Genomic DNA, 12,553 nt, shown 5'->3' on the forward strand with positions numbered 1-12,553 from the left:
TTTAGCAATCCACTCGACGGGGTGTCATATAATTGACCCACCCACAATACATGGTCGGAAAATATCCCATCATTTGCTATTACACTTTTACAATTACAATTTACTGCTTTCTTATCATTTTCGAACTTTGGTAATGCGCATGCGCACGTCGAACCCGGGACTCGGGTAGTTTTACGTATAGTCTTACTCGAGTTCGCAGTCCGGTTCAAAGCAACGCATGAATTAAAAATAAAACAGCATTGTACATATTAATGTGTCCTGTAACTCACCTTGTTGGACCCTGGACATTTAGGTAATTTATTTGTATTGTCGAGAAGTATGAAAGTTTAGTTGGGCAGAATTTTATTTAATTTCAACAATAGTCTAGCGCAGGGGTTATCCTGTTTAATGGAACCCCCATTATATCAAAAAAGTTGCTCTTCCGACGGGGAACGGTAATGAAAGTTATGGAAACATAGCTAATTGATTTTTTCGTTCATAGTATGTGCTGTCTTTTAAATTGGCCCTGTTTAAATTGCCATTTTTTTCCAATCTATAACTAGATGTAAAATATTATTATATGGATCTATTTTATTCAGATCTTTTTAAATATTAAAGATGGATTCGCGGACATTGGACCATCGAAACATTAGTACTTATAGTGCATTACTTGCTACCTTTAATGCTTGCTGTGTGCATTGATTCACTATTCACACTCATCCTCGTGGATATCGTTGGGGTTCCAGCTATAAAAAGTAACAGTTTATAGTCTCAGCTGCAAACGTTATTGCCAGCTTTTCAGAGATTTTCAAAACAAAACGCATTACAACTAATTTTTTTTAAGCATGTGGTTACACGTTAAAGAATAAAATTATGCTTTTATCTTGTTTTAATTGATACAATATTTGCAACGAGCTTATGATAACATTTCAAAGAACCTAAAATGAGTTTGTAAATATTTATTGGGACGCTATTTCTTAGTTCGTATTTCCTAACATTTATAGGTCGATATATTAAAATAGAAAATTCCATTTTATTATTTCGGGATCATGATAATGTATCTCCTCGCATTCAGATATTATACGCTTTCAGTGGCTCAAAAAACTTTTTCAACATGCCTCACATTAAGAATACAGCAATAAAAAATCACAGCACACTTTCTACAAAATAAAGTTGATTAAATAAAGATACTCTCCTCAACCTTAAACCGATTTTTACAAAGTTGCATGGCAATATGTTAAATCCATTATATGATCACTTATTCTAGTGATGTTCGCTTTGCCTGCATATTTTTTCCCACACAATTCCAGAGGTAGACTAATACTGCAAACTATATCTACTTTGTATTTACCATTGCGTTTCTGGCAGATGTATCCTGCCGTATTCAATGAACAGGGGTTGTCATACCAGCGGAGACCATGCGAAAAATCCAATCCAATAGTGACGCAATTCGACTCGACCTCAGCATCGTTCGGTTGCCCGAATGCCCATTGGGAGACGCCCAGCGTTGAGCCATCCAGCCATTGGAAGTGGAAGTATCTTGTTCTGTTCTTTTTTAAGCCGATGAAGTAGGGTTTGTATATAACTGTAAACAATGCTTTAGGCATGACTGAAACCTGGTGTTGTAATGATTTAAGTCAATGACTTTAATTAGGTGAACGTTACTGTTTTTAAAAGATTTAAATTCAAATAACTTGGGTTTATTTAAGTGTTTTTGTTTAACATTTTTTTTGAAAATTGAGTTATTTATTTGAAATGTTGCACGTAAAACGATCAAATTTCTACGTTCTGCTTTTTTCTTGTGTTTTTTTGACGTAATTGGTTTAGATCGGATGAGTTCACCAATTTTTTAAAGGGTAATCGTTTTAATTTGATAACAGTAATTTGACTTTACGTGCTCTAATAATTGTTTGACTTGTTATCTATTTAAAAGACTGGACTTGAACTTTAGTTATTCCACAAATGATTTGACCGTGATTTAAAAATGTTTACAACACTGCTGAAAACATTTGCGCGCCGCCTGTTTTAGTCTTCATAAAAAAACAATTAATTACATAATAAATTTAGCAGAAATATTTGGATTTTTCTTTGTGCACCGTTTGCTCTAGTCTTAAATTAAAAACAATTAGTTACATAATAAATTTAGCAGAAATAGTTGGATTTTCGTTGAATCCACTTTCACTAGTGTTGCATCCATATTCTCGCAGGCAGCTAATGCTCCAACGAAGTTGGTGGAGGCATAAGGATCAATCAAGTATTCAAAGCCGTCCAACCGATGCCAGGTTAGTGCACGAACTTCAACCATTGCGAAATAGACAGTTAAAATTCCAAGCAATTTCATGGCATATTTATCGACGGCGCTACAAAATAAAAACAAAGCAAAAGTGATTGTTGAAATAGTACTTTATATTTTAGTGACGTCCATGGACAGTCAACCTTTATAGTTACTTAAGGCTAACTTTTCTCATAAATTAAGGCAAATGTAATTTGGAAGAACTATATGGTCGCAGTTGTTAACGATTTCTCCAAAACTGTTCAGTTTCTGAAGCTGCATGCCCTTTCAGGATCCGCACTGTAATTAACTTAGTCCTGGATCAAAAAGTTCAGGTAGATTTTCTTTCTCACACAAACATATACTGTCGTTTCTGAGCGCAGGATGCACTATTGACCGTTGCCTATTTTGTAGATATAACTGCACAAACACTCTTTTTGTGCAAGGGCTTGCTGTACGCCCGATACAAAACCTCTTTACCTTTTTCTGCCAACAGACTAAAATATCTCTGTCATTGAACGCAGCATTTAAACTCTGGTAAAGGTAACCTCATTTTGTTCAAAGTTTTGGCGTGGTTCACATGAAATATTGTCAGCACGTTGACAAGTTTAAGTGAGTTTTTTTCCTAAAGTAACTGAGGTTCATATCTGTTCTTTTGGATATATAAAATTAAAATTGATGCTGCGTTTGTCGCACACACTGGTCGGATGTTGTTTTACATGTTCTGATATTTAAATTTAGGTTTTGTGCAATCTAAAGTGACTATTTGGGTGTTTACAATGTTATCGTAGAAATTGACATGTTTTAAAAGGGTGTTTAGTGTAATTCAATATAATGTGAGCTATGTTGGCAATTTGCAATTCAAATACAGAAAGCTTGAGCTTACGTCTGATAGTATCCTCTGTTCGAATGAAACAGTTCACAATTTCGTTGAAATGTTTGAACGTTTATTATGCTGGCTGGTTGATAGTAATATTCGCCTTCAGATCGGATTTCGGCACCAGCTGCAATAAAAATATCATTAAAGAAAATCATGTTTCTACAAATAAATTTTAAGTCCGAATAGTGTTTTAAGGGGCGATGCAGGATCCTGCTACCACGTGGTGCTGTGTTTTAGCAGCCAAATCGGAGCAACTAAAAACTTCTAACTAAAAACATCAAAATTTCTAAAGTAACCTAAAACATCAAAACTTCTAAAGTTTGTATTTGGATAAACGTGATGAACAAGTTCAACACGCCACAACTTCCGCCCATATTGAACTTAACTTTACCTTTTAATACGAATCAACTGCACAGGCCGCATGATGTTGATAGTTTTTTTGCTTATTTAGAAATAAACAAAAGCAGCCTATGATAGGCTTGGTCGTACAAATATCACTGTATATTAATGCAAATGTTGTAAATTTACAAAACGTACTTTGCCACATGCTGTTAAGGCTCACAAATGCTTCAAAGTGATGCAACTTTTTACGCTCTTAACACTAGAACGGCCGGAAAAAAAGTTTACCTCCAACAGCCGGTGGTGTCGAAATCGACACCATTCTGAAAAATGTAATTTTTTATTAAATTTTTTTAAAAAACTCATAGGGAATGATTTTGGGATGACTTTAGGATGTATTTTGCGTGTACACCTGACAACAAATAAGCAAGACTAAAGCAAGTCGACTTTATTTTTTGACATTATTAGCGTCAAGAAACCAAAACAAAATTAGTATGGCAGGTCCTATGCAAAATGCTATAACTTCTGCGAAAAAAATCATGTACTTTCATATATAAAATATGGTATGTCTTAAAAGTTCATATCAGGACCCACGTTGATTATTTTATGGAATTTTGAGCATTCCGTAAGCTTCCAATCGCCGTTACCCCACAATCTATAGGTTGGCCTAGGTTGCAGTCGCTGCAAACTGCAACATTAGTATTTTGGCAATCTTTTCCCGCACACTTCCAGAGCTTTCCAGATGACCTTATCTGCACTGTCCAACTTCTCTCTGAACTACCTTCCGCTTCAAATAAGCCGGTGTATCAAGCTTCGTAAGATGATATTCCTACCAGACGTTTTCTGTACAGCATCCAAGAGTTTATTGCTGCTATGTCCAATAAATAGGTTTGTCCAAACAGCCAAAAGCCACTGTCTACTTCCTGCAGGAGTTGTATATGTTCTCGCCATTTGGTCGAAAACGTCCCCACGCCTACCTTGTTATGGTTGTAGAATTATGTAACAGTAGGTTTTATTTTTGTTGCCTCGGTGCTTGGGCTGTTGTGCATTGTCGATAAAAGATAGAAAGTTAGGAGGCTATTGAAAATTTTATATTGTAGTAACCTTATTTAGTAGCAAAAAATATACATAAAAATTTAAAAATTGTCGAAATCGACACCTTGGCCGTTCTAGTGTTAACTCTGTATTTCTCGCTGGGACATGTTCGTTCTTATTCACGAACTTTTCTTGCACCAGTTGAACGAATTCGAATATTATGTGGCCCGTGATGCTTCAACCGACCACAATGGATCATTTGCTGCCTGCGCTAAAATGAATACAACACTGGCCAAAGTGGATTCGTCGAAAATTCAAATCTTTTTAGAAGACATTTAGGTTTGTCGATGATTTTCGAAGGGTGGCCTCTAATTCCTTAGAGCAGTGGTTCTCAACCTTTTTCTCGTGGCTCATTTTCGTTGCACAAAACTTTTGTGGCTCAATACCTTTTTTATGAATGATAAAACTTAGAAATAGGTTTAGAACGAAAAACAGCAGAAAATCTTTCAGAACATATTATTTGCTAAACCGTGCATAAGTAAGGTATTTGCTGGTGAACAATAAATTTACATTTTATTTCCATTCCTTGTCAATTTCTCTTTAAGCCATTAATCCAGTAAAAGTAAGTATAGTGACAAAAAGAAAACTAAATTATTTAATAAATCTAGATTTTTTAAATTGGTTTATGGCCCACTTCAAAATGTTTCCTTGACATAGAACCGCTGCTTCAGCAAACCAGTGCGTTATTTGCAGTAAGTATGAAAGGCTACTACATCGGTCTGAAGTTAAACAGATCAGCAGGCATCTTCCAATGGATAGACGGATCTAGGTTGGGTAAGTCAAAATGGCATTACGGAGAACCCAACAACGTTTTGAACCAGGAGGATTGTGTTACTATGGGATTGGTGCATTCCTACAATTCGCTTTGGTTTGATGTCAACTGTGAAATTGACATAGCGGGATACATTTGCCAGAAACGAAAAGGTATTAAAGGCATTGTTGTAATGATTAATTCAATTATTTGACTGAACTCACTGTTTTCAAATGACTTCACTTGATTTATTCATTTAGGCAAAATGATTAGACTTGACTTAATTCTTGCGGACAAATGATTTGGGTTAAAATTAAGTGTTTCCAACACGGAATGGAATAAACTTAAACGGCTACACTGTCAGAACGGTGTGGAAAGATCAAATCTAAACAATCCTAATTATGTAACTTAGAATTTGGTTGTTAGCATACTCAGAAAGTTTTTTTTTTATTCCCTTACTGTTTTCGAATAACAATTTTTAATTTTAGTTCCAGTACGACCAAGAAATACAACAACACCGGTATTTGCTGTACAACCAACCTCAAGAGATGTAGCCATTACAACGGAAGAAAAACAAAATATAACGAAAGGAAAAAAAAACTTCAGCTAGGATATTTAAATGATAAAAAGAAACGTAATGGCAATCCTAAGGTTTCGTGACAATGTATTTTGTTAAAGCATATATACATACTAGGTTGTCAAAGATTCAACTGAATTTTTTGTTTCAGCTCAGTTAAACATCATAGGTAGCATCACTAACAACGAAAATAGAAATTTTAAGATTGCTGTTATTTGCGTAAAAACGTGAGCAACAAAGCAATAAGAAAAAAATTAGCGATAACGTTTAGTCCTTCAGCAGGTGCTTATAGCTTTCCGAGAGCATCACGTCTGTTCTGATGTTCATGGTGTTGCCCTTGAAAATAAAAAAACACTTAAATTAGTTTATTATCAGAAAAGTTTGTAGAATGCTAAAATACAAACCTAGTGCTGATACAATTTTAAACTTGTACGAAAATTGCATCAAGCATATGCTATTTGAATTCAAATATTTAATTATTATAAATTTGGTTAATATTGATCAATTTATTTACAAAGATCGCACAGATTATTATTTTATTTACAATCATAAAGTGTTTATCATTACCTGAACAATAACGAGAATAGTTTCTTAGCCCCTGGTTTTGAACTATCCAATACAATTGAGTGGAAAAAATTTTGGAAACTTTCAAGAGAACAAATATTCTCGCAAAAACTTTATTTATAATAGCTCTTTGCCAACTGGGGCATAATTTTTTATCCTGTATACAATCGCCAGTCTTATAATCAGGGCTGGGGAGCCGGAGCCGGAGCTGGAGCCAGGAGCCCGGAGCTAAGCATTTTCTATGGAGCCAGAGCCGGAGCCATTTTTATTATTTTTGTGGAGCTGGAGCCGGAGCCGGAGCCGGAGCCATTTTTATTATTTTTGTGGAGCTGGAGCTGGAGCCGGAGCCCTTTTTATTATTTTTGTGGAGCTGGGGCCATAGTTTGTGGTGCTAAAGCTAAGAAATTATATTTTGTTCCATCTCCAACGTTAGTTAGCCAAAAGCTTTTTTGAAAACTTTTTAAAACTTGCCATTGAATAAGTGACTGGTGGCACCGGAGCTGGAGCCGGAGTCATTGGGTGTGTGTTTGATGGCTCCGGAGCTGGAGCCGGAGCCAAAGGATTTGAGTTTTACTACTCCGGAGCTGGAGCCGGAGCCAAAGATTGAGTTTTACGACTCCGGAGCTGGAGCCGGAGCCATTTAATAATTGCCTGGTGGCTCCGGAGCTGGAGCCGGAGCTAATGCTATTTTACGGTGGCTCCCCAGCCCTGCTTATAATAGGTATGTGGACGACAACATGATCGGTTTCGTGACACATATAGTTAAAGAATGACCGATGACAGGTGTCGGAAAGAAGTTCGGAAAATTTCCTAAAAAGCAGCTGGCTTTTTGTAGCTGTTTCGCACAAAACGTTGTAAACAAAAGACCGTCGATAATTTACAAACGGTATTGGCAATTAAATAAATTGCCAAACATTAGTGGAATCATACGGTAGATGAAAACCGAGTTCAACTCGTACAGTAACAATTTTACTTCCGCCTATAACACCTAATCCTAACGGGACATTTTGAATACAAATAAACTATAAAACGCAAACATAAGGTTCATTTGAGAGGATTATTATGGGTTTAAACGCAGACGAATGGAAAATGTGTTCTTCCTCTGTTGATACAACATTTGATAAGGCAAAAGCAACAAGAATATATATGAGTTGCTAAAAATGTTAGAAAAAGTTAATGCAAAATACATCTAATTTTGAGTAGCACGTTATAGGACAAAGCTATTTAAACAATTAGAGGTTCATTTGTTGTTAAACTGGAATAAAATATGCAGAAAAAAATATATAATTGTCCACTAATAGTAACGACAATATGTGATCAACGACTGAGCAAGCATTACTGTACACTGGATTGGAACTTTAGTACATTTTGGGCTATTAAATATCGTCTTTTTGTTTTTAAATACGACTGTGTGTTATTGCATTGCAGCAGCGTTAAATAATTTGGTATGTGTTGAACTATACCATTCTTACTAGAAATATTGACACGATAAACAATATATAACAAGATACATGAAATGCAGTTCTGTCATTTCCTCATGTTGTATTTTTCTCTGGGGCAAGTTTGTGCTGTCACCTGGCACCAATTTGAAGATTTTCAATACCACATTTATCACTTTTGGTTCAATACCTACACTGATGCATTAGCTGCCTGCGCCAAACTGGATGCAACGCTGGCCAAAGTCAATTCAACACTAATACATCAATTTCTCGAAAGACATATAGGTTAGTAAATTATATCACAGTGTCGAAAGTCTAATTCGCGGCTTCAATGTTGCGTTATTTGCAGAACTCAAAAAGGGATATTACATCGGCCTGAAGATGAACAGGACAAGCAACACTTTTCAATGGCTGGACGGCTCTAAGTTGAACATTTCTCAGTGGTTTGGTCAGGAGCCAAACGATTTCGACGGCAAAGAGGATTGCGTCTTGATGGGGTGGCCTAACACACGGTTTACTGGATGGTTTGACGTCTTCTGCTCATTAAATTCAGCAGGATACATCTGCCAGAAACGTAAGAAAAATACCTGATATGAAAGACAATAACCCAACATTTTAAATTTTGAGAGCACCATATACTGCAAACGACTTAGCATTTGATTCCATCTACCGTTAATGCAATCCCTGAGCTAGTACGGCATATGAATTGTGGCCTATCTTTATGGAATATTAGTTTCCAGAAATTTGTTCTCGCGATTCGATTATTTGTTTGTGAATTTTGACAGTTATAAGTAAAAATGTTTATAAAGTGCCAATCTAATTATTTATTTTATTTTTGATCCATACATTGACCTAATGTAGTTATTTGCAATTGTAGCAATAACACTCGAGACACCGAGCAAGCAATTAACACCAGCTCTTCACAAATCAACAACCTTTACAGCCAACCAAGCAACAAGTATTCTACAAGGTAAACAACTTTATATGTTTGTTGACAGAAAGAGTTTTTAAACGGGATTTTTTACGTTGTACGCAGTGTGGTTAGGGCAGGGGTTCTTAAACTTTTTTTTACCTCGGACCCCTAAAATTTTCTTTCATATCGCGTGGACCACTGAAGGCCAAAAAAGAACGTCACAGTACAAATATACTTCACAAACTTGCTGATTTTGGTCCAAAAATATAAAAGTGGAGTCAAAATACATTTAGTGCAAAACCTTTTCATTTTTAAATAAATTGTTTTCTTTAATAAATTGATTAATGCCTAAATATACACTAATGTTTCAATTAGACCTTCATCGACCCCCTAAAACTAGTTCACGGACCCCCAAGGGGTCCATGGACCCCAGTTTAAGAACCCCTGGGTTAGGGGATTGCGCTTAATATCACACAAGTCAATAATTGCAGAAAACACTGACTGCATCCGTTGTCCGCTTGTTCACCATTTTCGATTGTTTTATGTCACAGTTTGTCGTTACACAACACACTTCTGCTGTTATTTTTATTATTTTTACATTAAACAAAATCTGTACAAAATCTAAGCCTAAAAGCAACATAGTTTACAAAGACGAAAACAGAATTAGATGTTGTACACTCACTCAAATAATTGCGCCACATGTTCACTTACAACACGCCTTGATTAAATGCTGATCACGCCCACGCCTTATCATTGTAAAGTGGTATAGTTTTATTGTGGGGACTAACTTAGTTAACCCAGTGGTTGTCCAGCGATTCGTCGTGTCCTATTACATAAAGCCAAATGAACAAATAAAAACAAACAGAAAATGTTGGTGAGACAGAACAAGTGGACATTTGTGTTCGTTTCGATTTGAAAGCCAAATTTTCGGTCAAATAGTCTTTTTTGGAGAAATCGAAATAATGGTAATTGTATAGCCGCCGTAGATCCGTTTCATAACACTCGCTAACCACTTTCTTTCCTAAATTAATTTTCTGAAACGGCATAATTACCACCTAAAAATAGTTGATACTGACTCGAAAGATATCTTTCAGATTTATGTGGATCACTTTAGTGCAGAGACCGGCAACCCTTTTCAAGTCGCGGGTCAAACTAAACTAGAAAAGTTCTTGGCGGGCCATATTAAATTTCCACTATCGTGTTTGTTATAAAAATGCGTAGCTAAGCATTTTAATATTACAACTCTTAATCAGGGACGGACCTAAGTATTTTATCTAATTAAAAATGAGTCTAACGATACTAAAACAGAGGTAGCAACGTGCGCAATACGAAATAATGCGTTTGTTTTGTTTAAATTAGCAAACCTTTAAATTTATATGGAAATATGACGCATTGCCATAGACAGAATAGAATAACATGATATTTGTGATAGTCAAAAAAAAAAAAAAAAAAATTAGTTTAGACAGTTCCATGCTACTAAAATATCAGCAAAAACTATAGAGGTTCGATGAAATGAAATACGAAGTAACAAAGACAGTTTTAAAAATATACAAAATTGTACAACAGACAATTATTTGGAAAATATTTACATCATAACAAGGAATTAGAAATAGTTCGTAGCATTTTACCTACCGTATGTGTTTGTATTAGCTTAACAGAAGCTTACACACGCCACATCATTAAAGCGACATACTCGAAAAAAAACAGTAGAAACAAAATTTGCAGCAACTACACAAACAACATTAAATGTTTTAACAACAGCAAATGGATCATCAAAAATAACGACAATGACAGCAACAACTATGAAAACAACAACAAAAACACCAACACCGACAACAACAACCATGCCTACATCTGCAGCAATAAAATTGGCAAATTCAACAGCAACAAAAACAAACAAAGAAGGTACCAAACACTTGTAACTCAGCATTTACAAAATTATAGTCTAATATTTTCGTGCTCGACCGGATTAACGAAATGCGAGAAGAGTTAGGGTAAAAAAACGTTTAACATGAAATTAAGAAAGACATTAAACTTGATTAATGTATGACCAACGCGCGACTAACAGAAGCTTTTTATTGCAGCTGGTATCATTTTTTTTTACTTTTTTAAAATAATGACTGAAGTGTCAATATTAATAAAATTAACCCAAAACAGCTCTTCTGGTAATTGTACTTGTTAGCCAACGTTTCGGCAAGCTATTCAAATCGCCTTTGTCAGGGAGAATGATACCGAACACTCGTATAGTACAATACATAAAGGAAAAAGAAAAAAAATTGCACGTAAAAGCCGACTAACAGAATATTTTTTGTTTCAGCCTCCTGCAAAGCTAAAGTTTTGACGGTGGTTGCAGTGATTGCCATTGTTTCCACAATAATTTTCCTGATCGTCTGCATTCCTACAATGATGATTATCACCAAGAAATGGAAATTTCCTTCCCCTGTTCCCAGCAACATTGACGTGAAAAAAGATACTAGTGTAAAAATGCAAGATGACAAAAAAAGATTTAAGTGAAAGTTATTATCACAGCTTTTTTTATTATACTGTTTTAGCCCACACCCCACAAAGACTGCGCGGGTGTAACAAAGTGTGTAAAATTAGATATAGCATGTACATATATTTGTAGCATTGTTTGAAACATGAAACGACAAAAAGGAAAACGAACTCTGCTGCAGCCAAACGACTGGTGAAAAACAAAACATGTTTTTTTTTAGATTTGTGCTAATTCGTTTTAAATATAATAGTACCTGGCATGTTAAGTGGCAATAAAATGTGTACAACCTTGGCTTTCACCTATTTTTTGTTTAAAAAGTTTATTACATAAGGTTAGCCTTTTTGCTTTCCTTAAGTTTTTTTTTCCACTTTTTCAGTTTTCATACCTTGTCAAGGCCATTTTGTGTTGCTCATAATAATGAATTATTCAACTTTTAAACGTTGCTTGGTTTGGTATTATTAGTAGTTGCATTGTCAAATGAACATTGTTATGTAATTATTAACATTTTCATTACGCTGTATATTCGTGTTGTGTTTTTAGTAAATGAATATATGCAAATCAGAAAAAGTACATTTTGTGACAATAAATGCTAATTTTAAAAATCTTAAACAATATTTAAAAACAAAAAAAATTTAAATTTAAAACAGTTTTCAACTTATGGCTATGTTTCGAAAATAGTTAGAATCCTAACAAAGAAAACAGGACTTAGTTGATTAACTTGCAAAGGCAAAACTGAACTCTATTTGTTAGCAAAGCGAGATCAAAATTTATCCGCCAAACCTCTCAAATTAAAGGGGTGACGTCATAAGGTGCGTCCTATCGTGACGTCATGCAGCAACTTAACTTATAAACACCCGCTCTTCGAGAGTGAACTTATGCGAATATGCAAGTAATCTCGACATTATTTATTATTTTTATTATGGCGAAGCGCGAAAATTTGAGTTCTTACATGTTTGGGCTGATACATTTCCTTAAAACGATCACTAAAAACATACATTTAGAAAAACACACATCTTGCTTAGCAATGGTGTGTGCACAAAGTGTTCGATGGATATTGAAATGCGACATTATACTTCATTGTTTTAGAAAAAACATAAGATTACGCCTACATCAAATACTGCGCGTTCCACACGTTTTGATGATAGTCGAAACCATTGTTTTTAAAAGAGCTATTAAATGTGACAATAAGTGGTGTGCCGCACGTAAATATAAGGCGGGCCGCAGGTTGGACATTCCTGGTTTAAACTGTT

General features: G+C 35.2%; 1 protein-coding gene across 2 annotated transcripts; it reads left to right on the top strand.

Annotated features, from left to right (window-relative positions):
* Positions 1 to 7,914: 7,914 nt before the first annotated feature.
* On the top strand, positions 7,915 to 11,625 carry LOC146163354 (C-type lectin lectoxin-Phi1-like). Of its 2 annotated transcripts, XM_083382866.1 has the most exons (5): positions 7,915 to 8,181; positions 8,246 to 8,470; positions 8,774 to 8,866; positions 10,571 to 10,714; positions 11,127 to 11,625. In XM_083382866.1, exons 1-5 carry the CDS (start codon positions 7,974 to 7,976, stop codon positions 11,321 to 11,323), a joined length of 867 nt encoding a protein of 288 aa, XP_083238992.1. In that variant the 5' UTR covers positions 7,915 to 7,973; the 3' UTR covers positions 11,324 to 11,625. The 2 variants fall into 2 exon arrangements, with proteins under 2 accessions (XP_083238992.1, XP_083238993.1); XM_083382867.1 differs by lacking the exon at positions 10,571 to 10,714.
* The last annotated feature ends 928 nt before the right edge of the window (positions 11,626 to 12,553 follow it).

This window comes from Ascidiella aspersa, chromosome 2 (assembly GCF_963924565.1).
Source record: "Ascidiella aspersa chromosome 2, kaAscAspe10.2, whole genome shotgun sequence".
NCBI classification, from domain to species: domain Eukaryota; kingdom Metazoa; phylum Chordata; class Ascidiacea; order Phlebobranchia; family Ascidiidae; genus Ascidiella; species Ascidiella aspersa.

Bases quoted from the DNA above. Each gene is read 5' to 3' on its own strand.
- LOC146163354 (XM_083382866.1), top strand. From the start codon at position 7,974: ATGCAGTTCTGTCATTTCCTCATGTTGTATTTTTCTCTGGGGCAAGTT. The intron at 8,182-8,245 runs GTTAGTAAATTA...CGTTATTTGCAG, and splicing joins ATTTCTCGAAAGACATATAG to AACTCAAAAAGGGATATTAC. The intron at 10,715-11,126 runs GTACCAAACACT...TTTTTGTTTCAG, and splicing joins AACAAAAACAAACAAAGAAG to CCTCCTGCAAAGCTAAAGTT.